At 42.7% G+C, this 18716-nt stretch overlaps 1 protein-coding gene across 4 annotated transcripts; it reads left to right on the forward strand.

The window, feature by feature from the left end:
* The first annotated feature begins 493 nt into the window (after positions 1 to 493).
* Positions 494 to 17994, forward strand: LOC139605826 (MORC family CW-type zinc finger protein 3). 4 transcript variants are annotated; one of them, XM_071457659.1, is made up of 17 exons: positions 494 to 726; positions 2743 to 2815; positions 4588 to 4720; positions 5163 to 5383; positions 5622 to 5769; positions 7094 to 7247; positions 8796 to 8924; positions 9953 to 10072; positions 10163 to 10266; positions 10673 to 10801; positions 11483 to 11599; positions 12804 to 12881; positions 14157 to 14208; positions 14331 to 14695; positions 15250 to 15718; positions 16325 to 16488; positions 17206 to 17994. In XM_071457659.1, exons 2-17 carry the CDS (start codon positions 2743 to 2745, stop codon positions 17360 to 17362), a joined length of 2613 nt encoding a protein of 870 aa, XP_071313760.1. In that variant the 5' UTR covers positions 494 to 726; the 3' UTR covers positions 17363 to 17994. The 4 variants fall into 4 exon arrangements, with proteins under 4 accessions (XP_071313760.1, XP_071313761.1, XP_071313758.1 ...); XM_071457657.1 differs by lacking the exon at positions 494 to 726 and adding an exon at positions 2412 to 2606; XM_071457658.1 differs by lacking the exon at positions 494 to 726 and adding an exon at positions 2415 to 2606 and having other exon boundaries at positions 14169 to 14208.
* The last annotated feature ends 722 nt before the right edge of the window (positions 17995 to 18716 follow it).

An 18716-nucleotide genomic window follows, 5' to 3' on the forward strand; every position in this document is an offset into this window, starting at 1 on the left:
AAAAAGGAAAAAAAGACATTTAAATATGAAAACCTTCGCAGTCTAGTAAAAACACAGAATACAAAAAACCCCACAAAAGAACAAAAATAAATCAACATCTAAACTTATTTTGACAGACGACAGCCTGTTTGTCCTCTTGCGTTTCCTCTGTCTTCTCTCTTCAGATGCAGCTGTGCGTCGTGTTGACTGCGGCCTCTGAAAGCTGCATCCCCCAGTTCTACCTGGATCAACCGGCTACAACCTGAGAGCACCGCTCAGACACCTTCAGAGGGCTGAGACTACACGGAACATTCATTTAACGTTTGCGAAAAAGTGGCCTTCAGCGCTTCCGTAGTTTAATAGTGGTACGAGCACAGCCTCTCGGGGACGAGCTTTACATGAATGCGTGCTTCGCTCACCGTTTACACGGGGCGGGGCTGGGGGGGCAGGGCTGGGGGGCTGGGGGGGCAGGGTTGGAGGGATGCACTCTGCCTACCGGCAGCATCAGCAGCTGCTGTGAAGAGCGGACCTTCAGGGCCTCAGCGGGACACCGGGCATGACGTCACGGCCACGTCACATTCAGGCGCTTCCCCCCGAGTGTCTGAACATAAACACGTGTTTTAAAACACAACTACTTATTACACTGAAACTACAGGTGTTTCTGAGGAACTACACCACAGACCGGCAGAGTGCACATGGAAGGTCTGCAGCAAAGCGGAAACACAGCCGGAAGTGTGGCAAGTGCAGGTCAGAAAATAAAATACAAAAATACGGAATTACTTTCAGTATTAACCTTAGGAACTTATCTTTTTAGAATCTGATTAAAACAACAGCACTAATGAACGCCATTTGAAATGAGCACACTGCCGAAATATCAGCAACACTTAAAGAATCTGGGCAACGTGATAGCGAAAATGCTAACACACATCCTTCAAAATAAAAGTCTATTATTCCATTGGATTCTAAGATCCGTTCAAAATTCTTTAAAAATGTACCATGCCCTGTTTATAATATAGCGCAGCAACATCACACTACATCCACAATACCTCATTATAACCAGTCCCCCATAGTTAGATAATAGTTCCTTCCAAACGGCCGGGGTATAGCTCAGTAGGTCATACATACATATCTGTAATAATAGAATAGTTACTCAAACCTCCATATTATTATCAGTATGTCACATTGTGCCCTGTAACACTGGGTTAGATACCCAGTGGATGAAAAAAAACTATAGCATAAATTCTTTGTAAATTCCTAAATTATTACCCCTTTATTCCATAACTTCACATCTTGTTCCCCAGTACCTACATATATGTATATTGGTATGTACTATACTGGTACACTGTTATAGTACAAAAGATTACACCATAACTCTGGGGTAATTCCGCAGTATGTTGCAGGCTGTGATCTAAAGCGTTACCCAGATGCCTTCAGGCAGCCTGCTGTTTAAAAGACATCAGCAGGATTGACAAGTATTGTTGGGGTGTGATGTGTTTGAGGACTCGAACAGCAGCTCCTGTCTCAAACAGTGCAGTCAGCTGCTGAAGCATTACAAGACTTCTCATATTGTCTGAAACATTTAACAAATTACCAAGTTTATTTTCATTTACACACTTTCACACAAACAATGTGGTTGAATGAATGTCACACATTCCAAACAGCTGCTGATTAATAAGACACAGCTGTTCATCTCCTGCAAGGGCTTTAGTTTTACCATTATCTAACTGTGCAGATATTCCAGTGTTACACTCTGTGCAGCTTTGCAATAACGATTCTGACACATCCTCCAGTCTAACTGGTGATTCACTAGATGTTTCTCAGGAAAAGGGGACAGCAATATATTTCATAGGCAAACTGTGTTTACTACAGCCTGGAAGACACACCCTTTACAGAGCTGCTGAAGTGTCAACCCTTGGAGTAGCTCATGGTTCAGCTGGCTGAAAAAGTCTTTGTTTGTTTGTTTGTTTGTTTGTTTGTTTGTTTGTTGTGGTGACTGGCCTACAGATGGCAGGTCGGGCAGAGAGCCCACAGAGATGTACGGTGGTGGAAGAAGTACTCAGATCTTTTACTTAGGTAAAAACAGTAATACCATAATATTCCAAATTTAACCTAAGTACAAAGATATTACATCAAAATATAGATATTTAAAGTACCATAAGTAAAAGTACTCATTATGCAGAATGGCCCATTTCAGGATGATATGCATTTATATTATATTAGTGGATTATGATTATTGAAGTTTTAATGTTTAGGCTGCATCACTTTAATACTGCAGCTGGTAAAGGTAGCTGGATCACTGGAGTCTCATGTTAACCTTTAATGACGCATCATGGCTTATTTGTTGAATATATTTTTGTATAATTAACCCAAATGTGTAAAACAACTAAAGTTGTCAAAATAATGTAGTGCAGTAGAAACTACAACATTTCCCTCTGTGGAGCACAAGTATGTGAAGTGCCGGCACCTCAGAACAAGGGGGAAGCATCGTGCGTGTCCTGAGGACCGCACTTCCTCTGACGGCGGCCGGGCCGCGCTACGCCCACTGCCGGGTCTCGGCTGCGCGGCAGGGACGCGCTCAGTCGCAGAACATGGCGAGGCTGAGCGAGCACGGGATCCGCCTGAGCTCTGTAGGTATCCGGAGGCGCTGGTCCTCAGGATGCAGCCTCGTCTGTGCAATACTGCTAATTTACTGTTGCCGCAGGAGCAGACGACTGAAAATGACGACTGACTCAAACTCACTGACTTGTTTTCATTTTTTTCAAGATGAGTCCTTCCTTCCTGAACAGCAACTCTACGAGTCACACCTGGCCCTTCAGCGCCGTGGCGGAACTGATCGGTAAGCTCCTGCACCTGCAGCGGGCCGCCGTCCGCTCGCTGCCCCTCACACTTCGCTTGATTCGTGCGCTCTTCCGCCGCCGTGGGCTGAGCTGCACGGACGCTGTGCTGATGCTAAAACGGACCGTGTGGACTTCCTCTTTCACACCCTGCATGGTTTTATTGCAGGCACACGCCGAACACAGCGTCTGTTGTCAGTACACAGACCGTCATGGTAATAACCGCGTTGTTAAATAATGTTTTCATGTTAAATACGTGAACTTTATCGTACTTAATGTCGTTCTCCGCCCCCTTGCCACGATGAAGCTTCCCTGCACCTCGTCGTGTAGCTCTCCGGTGAGCGGAGTCTGGACCGGGCTCTGTGGTAAAGTACAGCGCAGACTCCGGGTCTGGTCCCTGAACGCGTCCTGGCTGTCAGCATCACCTCTGCTCTGCCGGAGGCTCCGACGGGCTGAGCGTCTGTTGGCGGCCGGGGAGTGTGGCAACGCAGATGCACTGTCGTACATCACGGTGCAGAGTCACAGGCCATGTGTGTTTTAGCATTGAAAACCTGGTGTTTATAATGATGCCTGTGCTGCTCAGAATAGTGGCTCAACAATGCACAGAAAGCTGCACAGATACACCTGCAGCACGGTGTTGGTGAAGACAGAGTCAAGACACAAGGAACACTTTGCTGATGTCACACAAGGGAAGTAAAAGGTCATAGCAGCGAGGTATAAACATTAGCACTGGAACAGATTAGAGAAGTAGACTAAACCAGAATACAGTGTATGTATTAGCACATACAGTATGTACAGTATAAAGCTGTAAGCACCGTATACACTACACACTGTGGTTATGATATTGTGACTGAGTACATACAGCACGAGACAACATAACACAAACACTCTGTACTGTAGGTCAACTGTGTACTGTTCCCATACTGTACACTAACTTGCTACAGGGTATTTAAAGTGAATTTACAGTCACCATACTTATCATACTTGAATATGCTTGTGCCTTCGTTTCTCTGACTGTTGCTGCAGGAATTAGCATTGTATATTTTTACAGGAGATATTTTGAAAGCCCACAGCACTAAATGGAAAATTCTGTTTCATGTTCCTGGTGTTGTTCATGCTGGTTCACTGTCACACCGTCAGGACTTACTGGGACAACAGAACAGAGCCGTTGTTGATTACACCAGTTACACCTGTGTTTTTACAGCTCAAACATGCCTGCTGCTCAGCCTTGGTGTACGGAAAGTACACCAAGGCTGAGACCTGGGAATGTGATAACACTGCTAAACAAAGTCCAACTGGGGATGTATTTCAATACATCTCAATTTATTTTATTTTTTATTTTATTATGCCTTCAACATGGATCATCAACTGGTGGGGGCAGTTACCTTTGCCCCATTTTACAAGGAACTTGAGGAAATTGTTATTTTATGTGTTAAGTTTATTAATGAATGAATGTAACAGAGATACAGTTGTAATTTATCATCCTACCTTCTCGTTGTGTACATTTCTGTTAAGCTCTTGCACTTGTTTTATGAAATGCATGAAAACATTAAAAGCATAGTTGCTATAAACTCAAGTGACACTGGAAATGAGAATACAGCTGAACTTTTCACCCAAATGGTACAAAACGTAACAGGAAATATCACAACCCACCTGAAACAACAGCCCAGACTGGCAGCCGTGCAGTGCACATGTGTTGTGTGAGGATGGGAAATGGAAACACAAATTGCTGCAAACATCCAGTGTTCATTTGTTTCTTTCTCTCATGTTCTAGACAATGCATCAGACCCTGGTGTATCTGCTAAACAGATCTGGATAGATGTTGTGGAGGAGGCCAGTCATCACTGTCTAACGTTCACTGATAATGGCAGTGGTATGACCCCCAACAAGCTGCACAAGATGCTCAGGTAAAACAGATGCATGCACATCTGCATGAAGTTAACGTGCAAGTGAAAAACACATGAAAAAAATGTCATAACAGAAATGTTGTCGTCTTACACGTCATACACACTGACAGTGTTCCTGTATTTAAACCACAAAGAGTGACTCACCAGCATTTCCAGATCACACATTTTATCTTAGGTATCTTTTTCTCACATGACACACACAGACACACACAGACACACACACTTGTAATGTACAAGTCACTCCCTCAAAGATCTACAAAATTCACACACATTTGTAAGTAGCTACACTTCTACAGAGAGCTGAAACCAGTTTGAATCAGTAATTCATTTAGCTAAATGCTGAATATTTTCTACAGTGAAAAATAAGCATAAGTTGTGTCTCTGATATACACACAAACACACGTCCTTATGTCCTGACTCCCCCCTTCACCTTCATGTTCAGTTTTGGTTTTACAGAGAAGGGCTCAGGTAAGGCCAGTCAGCAGGCCATCGGCGTGTACGGGAACGGCTTCAAGTCTGGCTCCATGCGTCTGGGACGTGACGCGCTCATCTTCACCAAGAACGGCGGCTGCCAGACTGTGGGAATGCTGTCTCAGACCTACCTGGAAAACATCAAGGCCCAGGCCGTCATCGTGCCCATCGTCCCCTTCAACCAACAAACCAATATCCTTTACACACACACAGGACACAAGGACCGGAAAGAAAAGAATATTGAGACCATTAGATACGTTGTGTGTCTGTGTGTGTTCTTCAACATCAGCACGTCTTCATGATTCTTTGGTGTCATTACCACAAAGCAGCGAGACCATGATGAAAGGGTTAACAGCCATTCCAGGCAGGCAAAGAGACGTGAAGCCGTTTCTGCACACTCCTTTACGTCCTGACCTTAACTCGGTGGTACAGTCGCTGGTGGTGACAGAGGACTCAGAGGCAAGTCTGGCAGCCATCCTCCAGCACTCCATCATCAGCTCCCAGGAGCAGATACACACACACTTTGACTCCATTCTCTCCAAAAAAGGCACCAAGATATTAATCTGGAACATCCGCAGGTCAGAATCACACATTTGTTCCTGCTGGACATAGGTTGAAAGCAAATTATGTTTTTTTTTCACCTTCATGTTAGTAGTTCAAAATTTAAAAAAAAAAGTTGAACATTAGTTTGACGTTTTGTGAAATACGCTTAATTGCAGAGAGTTAGAGGATGAGATCAGCACCACTCTCATGCAATTAGCCTAGTTTAGCACAAAGACTGGAAGCAGAGGGAAATGGTTAGCATAAGTCTGTCGAAAGGTTAAAATAAATACACACAGCATCTTTAAAGCTCATTTAACATGTTTATCTTACAAATTACCATTTTTACACAATATTTCAAGAAAGTCCAGGACATGAACTGTGAGGTCCGAGGTGATGTGGACCAGTTAGTGAGCTGGTCAGGGTCAGGCTGGCTGCATCCAGCTGCTTCCAGTCCGGGTCCTGAGCTGCGTCCTGACACGAGACTGGTAATGATCCTCTCACACTCGTTAACTACGAGCAGTGCAGCCATTTCTGTGTGAACTCAAGAAGTTCACACAGAAATAATTGATTTGAGTTTGTCTGTTGAAAGTTTGATATAGTGCATGTGAGACTGATGAGTATGCAAACACACACACAGATAGGCAAATAGGCATCATCACATATTTTTGTTTAAGCATGCATTCAGACAAATCCATGCAAAGCAGCACACATTCAAATATGAAGAGCAGAGGATATTTAAATACATGAAACCCCTTTTCCCTCTGGTGTTCTGAACTTACTTGACTTAAATTGCTGCAAACTGCTGATTTTTCAGATAAACCTCTGTCTTACTTCCTCTTTCCACTTGAGACAAAATGGTCTCCACAATGATCATATTGATCAAATACAGAGTAGAAGATTAACCATATCCAAATCATGAGGAGGAGATCCTGCCCATTTGTGTAGTTTAAGGAGCTATTTGTAAGTTTTGCTGTTGCTACATATCCAGAGGCACAAACAGCCGTTTGCTTCCCACTCAGTACTTTTCAGTCACTGTTGCATTTACAAGAAAAGAGGTTATAACCCCCCCTCTGAGCGGGTCTTCTTCCTCAGGGTGGAGTGGACACTACAGGGACTTGCTATCAGAAAGTGACAGGAGCTAGTCAGCAGGTTAGCTTCAGTAGAAGAAAGAAGGGATAGAAATAGAAGCAAACCAGTGTTAACATTGGAGTTGGTTTCCCCCAGTGGAGACAGGTTTCGTCTAGACTGGTACGTAAACAGCTGTTAATGCTGACATTAGCTAAACTTATAAACAGCTCCTTTAAAGCTGGTCTGAGGGCAGCGGTACTGCTCCCTTTGATGTCTGATGTTGTCTTGAAGAGCCAAAGATGGAAAGCCGGAGATCGACTTTGAGAGCGATGTGAGTGACTTCCGTTTGCCAGAGATTCAAATCGAGGAGCTGAAGAAGGGACTGAAGAACAGTGGCTCCGCCAGAGCTGAACAGAACATCCCTGACATGTACTACAGCCTCAGGGTGAGTCGACGCTGAAGGTATACTGTATGACCCTAAAGGTGTGGAAACAGCCTGAGCTTTCAGTCAGGTCACAGGATCTTCCTCAGCAGACCTGTGGTGGAATTGGTTCATATTTCCAATATTTTCAGCACTTCTCTTCCATGTTGTCCAAAAAGTTGGAACTGAAAATTTAAAAACATTTTTGACCCTGGAAACAGGCTGAGAGAATAATACCACCACCAAGGGCCATTTAGTAGCAGTTCTGGAGCTTTCAGTAGCATCACAGGATCTTCTCCAGCAGATAGAGGTTGTGGAAGAGGAGACTGTCTCACTCTTCCTCTGTTAGACAGTCGGGATAAATAATGTAGTACAGCATCTGTCAAACATGTAACGCAGCTTAAAATGTTTATTGAAAACACATATCGTCACTGCCCTGTGAAAAACACATCTCCATCTTTCATGAGATAAGAAAAATCACCCTGTTTTCACCAATGTGATGATCCAGTGGGTTTTAAATGGTTTAAGAAATGAGGGTTTTTTTGTCACACAACACTCAATCCTGATTTATCTCAAAAAATAAAAATCACCAAAACTGAAAGTACCTGGTTTTAATCACACAGCACGGACGTCCGGGTCCATTCGGAGACGAAGAGCACTGAACTGGATGAGTTTAGGGTTAGTGGTTAAGTTTAGGTGCAGAGTACGAGTCAAGAGACGTCGTGGTTGTGGTTAAGGTTTGGGTAAGCCCCTACATGGCAGTGAGTCCTACACAGCCGGGGGTGTGTGTGTGTGTGTGTGTGTGGCTGGCTCGCTCACTCGCTGTAAGTGTGTGTGTGTGGCTGGCTGGGTGTAAGTGTGTGTGTGTGTGTGTGTGTGTGTGTGGCTGGCTGGCTGGCTCGGTGTAAGTGTGTGTGTGGCTGGCTGGGTGTAAGTGTGTGTGTGTGTGTGTGTGTGTGTGTGCCAGTTTAAAGCACCTCTTCTCTAAATGTACGTGTGGTTTTATAGTAACGCTGCCTCAGAGTCAGTTTAAAGCTGAGATCAAGTTGTTATAAAAAGATGTACGAGTTCAGAAAGAAGCAGCGTCCAGTGAACTGCTCATGTTTATTTAGCTGAAGCTCATTTCCAACAACCTTGATGGGCAAAATTATATGTTACACTTTGTAATTAGTGAATATATCAGTGTGCACAATATCAGTGCAGTGCATATGATAAAAAGTCATAAAATCACAAAACAAACACAAACAAAACAAATCACAGAACACGTTTCGCTCAGATACACAGATCAGGAGGAGCTGGTGTCAGGAGAGCTGTGGAGCGTTTGTCTCATCATGTGAAAGGCCACAGTTTGTTTCTGATGTGTTTTGTGTGTAGCATCGTGACGTGTTTGTGATCGGGAGCTTCCTGTGTGAGAAACACAGAGAGGGGAGTTTTAAAAGCTTAAAAATTTACCTTCAAGCTAATTTATCTAATCATCAATAAAGAGCATTAACAGAGTGTCAGACCAGAAACAAATTACCAGGAGATTTTATTTTATTTTTACGGTTTTTATTGTCTCTCTGTTTGTCTCAGGCCTACCTCAGTGTTCTGTACCTCAAGCCCAGGACACAGATCGTTCTGAGGGGGAAGAAGATTCTTGCCAAGCTGGTGTCGAAGAGGCTGACACACATTGAGCATGACGTGTACAAACCCCACTTCAGTGTATCCCTTCACTATCCATGTGTGTGTGTGTGTGTGTGTGTTTGTGTGTGTTTGTTAGCTGTGTGTAAATGAAAACAACCATCACAGATCCAATTCATGTGGGTTTGGTATCTGTCGAGATTGTCGTTTCACTTTCATATTTGTCGTTTGTTTACATCCTGTCGTCTCCTCTCGTGAAGTGAGCAGCGTTTGTGGAGCTCAGGTTAGTGTGGACCTGGTGAAGTCGTCAGGTAGGTGTGGTTTAGTGGGAGAGACGCCATTTCAAGCTGCACAAACAAGACTGAAGGTTTTCTCTGTAACATAAACATGAACCTCTCCTACACCTGATTGGTCAAACAGCCACAACGCACTTTACTGTGAATCTGTGATACCCAGTGATATAAACAGTTAATAGTAATGCTAACCAATCAACATCTAGCTGACAAATTTGCTGATTTTTCATTATTAGCTCAGGGCATCAAATCTTAATTCTGCTTTTGCACCAGTCGAAATACATACGTAGCACAAGTACTGACAACTGTCGAGTTGTGACAGCTGGTGTTGAAAGTCAGGTCAAAAGTTCTTCTTTATTTAATCTTCGATCAGATCATTTGGTTTGGACAAATTTCTTTTGCAACTGTTTTGACAGCACTGAGCATCTGGCGTCTTTTATGAAGGGAAAATGGTTTTGTAGTGTTGATGTTTCTCGAAGGTTTCTGTGTTGGTACTGAAACTCAGGTATGAGATCACATTAACATTGAACATTTTTAAATGACACCTGGTTTTATTCATTATATATTTCTGGGATGATTCTACTCTCAAGTTGTTGCACTTTCCTTATTTTCTGTTTAAAAAAACAGCTTCCTTACTATTAAAATAGCAGTAAATATAGATATTATCAATAAGTAAGTAGTAAGTATCAACCATAAAATATCAATGTCTCTTCCTTTTGTTTCTGTGCACTGATGATATCTTGAGCTTGCTAAATATTTACATGACCTGAAAGATGCCAATGCCCTGTCTTGCTAACCTTGACTGATGTCTGTCAGAAAGAGAAGGTGAAAGTGACCTTTGGGCTGAGTCCGAAAAACAGAGATCACTATGGCATCATGATGTACCACAGGAACCGGCTCATTAAAGCCTACGAGAAAGTGGGCTGCCAGCTGAAGGTGAAAGGAGCTTACTGTGCAGTCATTCCTCCGCAGGTAGTATTAATGGCCACTTGCTTCTTCTTAAATCTCACCCCCTATTTTCCACAGGCTTCAGGTCAAAGAGCAGGAGTCGGGGTCATCGGTATCATCGAGTGTAACTTTCTCAAACCTGCTCACAACAAGCAAGACTTTGAGTACACCAAAGAATACAGGTACAGCACGCACACAAAACAAACCACGTCAGACACACAAGATGTTCTGTGACAATACGAGCTCTGCAGGAACGAGCTGCTTGGGCCGATGCTTGTCATACAGCCAGTAAAGGCAGACAATAGTACTACTTACTGTATTAACAAGGTATTGAGCAAATAGCACCAATGACTCATGCGGCTCTTCCTGGAAGTACTTTCATCTTCCACAAATACAACATCAGATGTAAATGTTGTGCAGCTCTTGATAATGATCACAGTATCTTTAAAGTCAATTTGGCCGAGCAACCGTGTTTTCTTCAGTGACACAAACCTGTCAAGAAATACTTGTCTTACTGACGCAGTTGTGTGTGTGTGATTAAGGAAAACAGCTAAAGAAACTCACTCTTTTCTTTGTTCTCCTCTCAAGACTCACCCTCGGTGCTTTGGGCCTAAAACTCAACGACTACTGGAAGGAGGTGACAGAGAAGAAGGCCAGAGAGCGAGAGTTTCAGGCTCTAGACAGAGATGAAAATGAAGATAAGAGTGACACTGAGGAGTTAGTGTCAACTGTTTTTTTGGGTTTTTTTTTTTTTTTTGGGGGGGGGGGGGGGGGGTGGCAGTAGTAGAACAATTTGTGAAACCTACAAGTGTCTTCATAACTTGACAGCATTCTCCTTGCATCTATCACACAGTGCTAAATTCATTTTTGTTTTTATATCAAGACTCTAGAATCATTTCCTCTTCTAATCATTTTATTATTAGTATGAAAACATGGCTGGTGCGGCCGGTTCCTCTGGTCCATCTGACTCTGTCTGTACCTGAAAGTCTTAAAACCACTGACGGAGTGAAAATAACCAGTTCATGTTCTACAAGCCTTTTATGGATAATTACCACACCAGGTGCAGATCCGTTGATAATCTGCATCTGTTGTGTAGGAATTTAATTCAACCAAAAGTAAAATGAGGTGATTTTTTTTCTCCCAAAGCTTGAAATCAGAGAATTGAGACGCTGCTTCTGATGCTGCTCTGAAGAAGAGTTCATACGCTGAGGCAGGGAACTCGTTTATATGCTGAACTAGGAAACATTCAGGAGTACAATAGGAAACATTTTTATCTTGTATGTGGCTGTTGAACATGTTCATGTGCACAAATATCATGAGATAATTTGAAAATAGTTCTAATTATTATTATTTTTAGCCGACTTCCCACTTAATCTTCACACGTATTTGTATTTGCAGGGGCCCCCTGTGGCTCCAGTGTGAAGAGTGCCTGAAGTGGCGGAGCGTGCCAGCGACCCATTACAGTGTAGTTCCTGAGAGCTGGGACTGCAGCCAGAACCCCAATCCACGCTACAGGTGTGTGTTTCTAATGATCGACTTCCTGCGTTATTTTCTTGAAGCTCAGACACAGTTTTTGTACTTAGAGTCTGACACAGAACCAAAACTCCACTCACACCTCGTCGCCACACCCACAAGATAAATGTTGTTGTGAACATGAAAAAGTAAATATTCATGTACTTTCTCACTAAGATTCCCACAATGCTTTGGGGAATCTAAAGCGGAAGTATAATGGTGCTACGGCCTCAGTTGGGTTCACTGTGAGCTAAAACTTGACCTAAAAACCTCCTTTTGACCTCTATTTGTGATCATATTGGTAATTTGTATTAAAAGTACGCTGAATATTAGCAGCTCCTGTTTGTAGTGTGATGTGCAGAGAAGTATCACTGGATCATGTTGACGCTGAAGAAGTTGTGGAGGGATTTCTAATTGGATTTATGAACGTTTATTCACACTGGACAGTGAAGATAAGATGTGTCACCCTGAATCTATAAATATGTGTTTCATGGCTTTGTGTTGAGATTTGACTGAGTATGATGTTTGATGCAAATTGTGGCAGCAGCTAATGTCCCATTGTGTTCAGAACACCTCTGTCCCTTCACCTATCTCTGCCTCACGTCTCTCCCTGTGCCCCCACCAACGCTTCTTACTGTGAGTGTTTAATGGGCCGGCAGTCGCCACAGCCAGGCAGGTCCTCCCTCCTGAACACTGCTCCAGTTGGTTAAAAGACACGTGAAGGAGTTTGAGTTTTTGTCAGGGATACACAGGTATCATCTGAACACAGAAAAAACTGAAGAGCATTAATATGCAACTACAGACCTCCACACTATCAGCAATGTGTTGTGAAGCAATATCAGAAAAAAAGGACTAAATTCAGATTTAATATTTAGAAAGTGTCTAATTAAAGGGATGATGTCATATGACTGATCGTGAATTGGACTTGTGATTTAAAATGTGAGAGAGCTTGCAGTGGAGGCAGTGACATTCACCAGACAGGAAGGGTCAAAGGAAAGATACTGTTATTGTGGAGGGACCCTTAAAGTGGCTCAGAGGTTAAGAGGTCAACCGTGAGCATCAACATCCTCAGTCCAAAATGATAATCAGTCAGGAGACTCCGGACGTGTTCGCGTGCTTTAACAGACAGAGGCCAGCGTGGGGTGTGAGAGCGTGTTGGCTGGAACAGGAAGGCCTCGAACTTCAGACCGGTCTCTGCGTTTTTCAGAAGCTGCTCTTCACCAGAGGAAGCAGAAGAGACCGAGGAGCTGCTGACACCCAGCTACCAGAAAAACCACAAGAAACAGTAAATTCCAATTTCTCTGCTCTTCTCTGACTGCATCTGTGTGTGTGTGTGTGTGTGTGTGTGTGTGTCTGTGTCTCTCTGTGTGTGTGTGTGTGTCTGTGTATGTTTCTGTGTCTGTGTGTGTGTGTGTCTCTGTGTGTGTGTGTGTGTGTCTCTGTGTGTGTCTGTGTGTGTGTGTCTGTGTGTCTGTGTCTGTGTGTGTGTGTGTGTCTGTGTATGTTTCTGTGTCTGTGTGTGTGTGTGTCTCTGTGTGTGTGTGTGTGTGTGTCTCTGTGTGTGTCTGTGTGTGTGTCTGTGTGTGTGTGTGTGTGTGTGTGTGTGTGTGTGTGTGTCTCTGTGTGTGTGTGTGTGTGTGTGTGTCTGTGTGTGTGTGTGTGTGTCCTCGTGCACTCTGTGGTAACCATCTGTCAGTTTCATACCCTTATTTCCGGTGGTTGTCCCTGTGACTGTATGAGTCTGACAATTAGAGAAAAGTAGAGTTTTGATGTTCTCTGCCTGAAATGATGAGAGTGAATCAGTTTCTAAGACGTGTGGACGTGTAACTCATACTGTTCTGTGTCACTGCGCTGAGAGATTTTATACCAAAAACATGTTGAACGTTTAATATAGTTTAATTATATCATTGTTAATATTATTTTAAGTTAAAGGCTTATTAGCTGGAATCATTGAACTAGCTAACCTCCTGAGGTAACTACTGGTTATCGGGCAGAAGTTAGCTAGATTGCGAGCTAGGTCGCAAGCTAATAAACGACAGACTAAATTTCATAAAGGTTCATGAAATTAGGTGTGTTACAAAAACTGTATAAATTCCATATGTGTGACTGTGGTAGACCTATGCTACAGGGTCCCAGTCTAAAAGGAATCAGAGAAAGACCATGAGTACAACTGAGTGGGAGGTTTGTTATGCACGAAGAGTATGTTGATAAAAGCAAAGACACAAACTGATTTATTGAGCACAGAATAGATTATTGTGCACAGTGTTTTTCACCATACGATGCACTGATTTGCTGAAATATTGAGCTTTTTTTCTTTTTTTTTTTGACCCTAACCTTAACCCTGACTCAAATATCTGGTATAATCTCTCATTACACATCACATTGTGACTCCAACCAAATCTTTATAGTAAAAATCTCAAAATTAGATGATAATCTTGTAACCTCAGAATGATGAGAGAGATGAACAGTGACATTTGCCAACAGGTGACAGGAAAATTGACTTTCTTGAAGTTAAATCTCTGCATATATTAATTATCTGTCAACTCTTTGATCTGTTTGGATTTTCCGACAGGGAGCATCCCAAAAGCAGAAAACGAGAAAAATCATTGGAGGTACGTGAAATGTGTTTCTTATACGGAAACTTTAGGGAACTTCCTCATTGACCAAGGTGCCACTGTACTGTCTAACACTTCTAGACATGTATCTCTAATGTGCTTCCTTGTGTGTGTTGCAGGTGTGTGAGTTCCAGGATCGAGCGGCAAAACATCAAATCCTCTCACGTAGTTCATCAGAGCCGAGCCAGCCCACCTTCCAGTCCACACACACATCGGAGCGATGGCACACAGAGGAAAACACACCTGAGCACGATGAGACAAACACAGATCACCTCACAGACACACACATGAATGACGAGGCACAGACACACAACAGGGTGACAGCTGGAAGATCTGTGAGAAGAGACACGGTCATTAGAGACGAGACAGAAATCACACAAGGACAGGTGCACGAGGGAAATGAGGCAAACTCTCACAACCTTGAAGGTAAAGACGCGGACGTGGAGCCGGTGGAGAGAGAGGAGCAGAGCACGGACACAGTAAGGTGGGGTATGTTGCATACGTGTTGTGTGCACGTTCAGACTTGTGAACAATCAAATAACAAGTACAGCAGATACTTAATAATATTCATTTAGATTTATAATGAAAAACTCATAATGAAAACAAGAGAGACTCCCTGACAAAGTTGTGTTGTGAGTGTGTGTCCTGATGCAGGACACTGACAGTAGATCTGATTTTCTACATTTCTGTTTAACTCTGTGGATGTTTGGTCAGAAACACTGTTGAAAACAGGAAGCCATGTGTTAACGAATGAGATGGTCTGTTAAAAATATTCTTTATGTTATTTATTTAGTCCCTCAGTTAACATGAACATGTTTTAATACCCAAACTCATAAATTCATTGCTAGTGACTATTTGCAGAATAAGTTGCTGCAGCTAACATGAGAGTTGTCAGAGCTGTGACTGTGTTCAGCTCACACAATAATAACAGAACTTTAAGACAAGATCAAGCCCATGAAGGCTCACACTAAAGAAAGATGTTGATATTTTCTCACAGTTCTGATCTTCTACAAACTGACTCGCATTTGTTCTCTGTAGCCACAGAAGGAAATCGGGATTGTTATTTAACAGTGGGAAAAAGAGGCCATGCCTTTGGGAGGAGCGACAGCCTGACTCAGAGAATCCTGACAAACAAACACACGTGTCCGAGCAGGACAGTAGCAGCCGGTTAGAGAAACCAGGCGACGCGGTGCAGCAAACACTGACAGGCCTCACCTGGACGCACTCGCTCCCCGCCACCCAGACTGTGATGGTCTCTCCACTGAGTCGAACAGAAGGGCCGTGGAGGAGGCCGCTGCCTCTCAAAGGGAGTGAGCAGGAGGCTAAAGAGCAGAAACTGGCTGGGCTGGAGAAAGAGGTTCAGGGGCTACGGAGGCTTCTGGGTCTTGAAGTCACAAAAACATCTCAAGGCACGATGACATCTGCCGATAACGGTGCTGAAAATCCAAAAGACCTGGCAGCATCCACCGCGAGCAGAGAGGTCGGCTGCCAGACGGACATGGCTGAGGTCAGCAGAGTTAATGTCCAATATTTTAGCTTCATTATTAAGATCATGAAAAACTCAATGAAAATCATAAATTAAACCGCGTTTACTTATTCATGCCTCATAAATCACTTGGTTTGCAGTATTTTACTCTGTGTGGTGTGGCTTGGTTCATAAATACAGACATAAATAAATTAAATCACAAAGCAAGAGCCACTTTTCCTTTGCAACACCAGTTTTCATTTGAATTATTATTACCAGCTAAAGGAAACTCATTTAATTCATATTTTAGCAGTATTTTTTTGGTTAAAGTTTAAGTTAAATGGAAACATGGAGTGCCGCTGTGAGGAACATCCTACTGTATTAATTCAGAATATAGCTAAGTAATAAGATATGTCTGCCAGTAGAAATGTGTAGTAGCTGTTTTGGGAATTAATTAGAGAAGATGAAAAAGATGATACTTGAGCTCAGGATGCTCTGTTGGTGCGTTAAAGGCTTGAAATTCTGTATATATATGAAATTTTTTATTCTAAGTCGTCTTAATCAGCTCAGACTCTTCATCTTAAATGAAGATCTAACAGCTAATTGTGACGTGATCTCTCTTCTTCTTCTGTCCTCTCTCTGCATCAGAGCCCCGCTTCATCCAGCAGCCCGGCCCGGCCTGTGCTGGTCCAGGATCAGAGAGCCCTGTGTGCACTGAAGGAGCAGCCCGAGCTGAACAGACCCAGGAAGGAGAAAACTGAAACTCAGAGCAGGACCGTAGTCTGTGACAGCGAGGCCTGTGAAGACAGCAGGTGTGTATGTTCTGTAATAATGATGAAATTTATCTTTTAAATCAGTTTTTGATCGATTGCTCTTCTCGTTTGACTCATGCTGGCTCACACTTTGGTTTGTTTCCTGGTTAGAAATCAAGATCTCAGACATAGATTTATGAAAGACTTGGGTAGTGGACAACAGAAAAAATAAATTCAGTTTCAGTGTTTGTGACTTTATTTACTACCTTTGTCCGTCCAACGTAAAGACACACGAACAATCAGCTGACAGTGTCCATGAGGTTCACCTCATTTTGTAAAGGTTAGGCTCACCAAGCGTGACCAGCTGCTGCCTCTCAGTGTTAACATCTGTCTCTATACCGACTTTGTAAAGTCCTGGATTTTGGAGTCATTTCCTGCAGTTGTCAGGATGACATTTGTGCGCAGGGAATGTTTTCACCAGACAAAATAAACCAAAGTAAACACAAATTCTCCTGTTTAAAAGATAAATCCATCTAAACAATGTTCTTATGAATTCCAGTTTTTGTGTTTACCACCTGTCTGCTGGTTCTACTCTCACTTCCCCAAAAACACTGAAGTCCTTTACACTTATTTAGATGTTCTTGTTCTTCATTTTTGCTGGTGTGTGAATAGAAGGTAATTTTCCCTTTGACAGGAAGTTTTCACCTGAGTGACTCATATGTGAAATGCAACCTGTGAAGTTTTCCAGCTTTGATAATGAAGCTGTTCTCTTAACAGATCAGCGCAGGAGGATCTGCGCGACATCCGTAACAACGTGGTGGTGCTGCTCACAGCCCTGCTGCCCCAGCTGGACCTGGCTGGCATCAGCCTGGAGACCACAGACGTAGACAGCATCCTGCAGCAGATCATAGAGGTCAACTCACTGAAACTATGATCAGTGTTGATATTAAATCCAGCAGATTTCTGTTGATATATTTTTCCTGTATTCTTCTGAAACGTTTGGGTTAATTAAACTCTGTCTACCCCAAATATATGGTAATAATTATCTTTTAATGCTCACTTTGAAAGTGATGTCAGTCTCACGTTATTGTTCTATCACTGGTGCTTATGGATGAGCTCTGTAATTTAATATTTTATCTCCTTGCGTTCATCGGTTTACAGGCAAGATATGAGTAACAAAGAGCAGCTGTTATAATTTCTCAGTGTGTCCCAAATTAATTGTGGGTCTAGAAAGGAAACGGCACCAACGCTGAGGGTCGTATCCAAAACTCCGAGAGAAATCTGTGAAAAAGAGACACAAAAAGTTTTAAGCCTCTTTGCCCCAGTTGCTGTAGAAATATGAGCCCTTCAATATAAAATGATCAGATTCAGATAATTTTTTTCTTTAAAAAAGTCTGATATATTCATGGTTGTTCTGCCTCTTTGAATTTGTGTATTTAAATTAGTTTTTTACACATGTGGTCAACATATTCTGTCAGAGTTGTGGACTAATGCTTGTTTATAGATTGCTTCTTATTTCATTTTACAAACAAGATTTTTTACATTTGCATTAAAATACTGAAACCATTTATTGTGCACCGCCTCTTCATCAACTGCAGGGAAGAAGAAGAAAAGCAAAAGTCCTGTAATATCTTCTATGTGTCACAAGGTGTCACTGAAGCCCAGTGATGGAAACAGTGAGTGGGAGGGTGTGTGGCGGCGGCTGTTGCCCAGGGGGTCAGAGCCCGGATCCTTAACTTGCAATGTGAAGAGCTGTGCTCACAGTTAACTCCAGGGTGGAATCAAAAGAAAACAAAACAGTGTTTACTCCAAATTAGATCTTGGGTTCATTAATTTGAAATAGTTAAGTGCTGGTGCTGAAGATAATTATGTGATTATCATGCTACTACCCTGTCTTCCTATTGATGATCTTTTGTCAAGATGATAGCAGATAGACTAGTTAATGAGCTAACAAGGCATGTGAATTTGCAGGTGTAAAGGATAAAGAGATGGACTGAAGGAAGTAGTGAAGTCTATGTGGCAAACAATTGTTGCCAGTGGAGCAAAACGGGTTAATCAGGTTTGAGGGCACTGAATTCTCCCAGTTCTATGTGACGTGTTGGTTGTGTTTGTATTTTACTGTATTTTACTGTCGTCATGTATTATCACTCCAACAATCAGCCAGAACCTGGAAATGAATCATATATCATGAAATCACAGGTCCATAGGTGAACACCAAAGCCTGCATGTTGTGACATAATCTATAATCCTCCATGTGACAGAACTCTGGGCTCCTATAATCCCAAACA

This window comes from Trachinotus anak, unplaced genomic scaffold, assembly GCF_046630095.1.
Source record: "Trachinotus anak isolate AG129_WGS33_773 ecotype Australia unplaced genomic scaffold, CSIRO_AGI_Tana_v1 ptg000021l, whole genome shotgun sequence".
Lineage (NCBI taxonomy): Eukaryota > Metazoa > Chordata > Actinopteri > Carangiformes > Carangidae > Trachinotus > Trachinotus anak.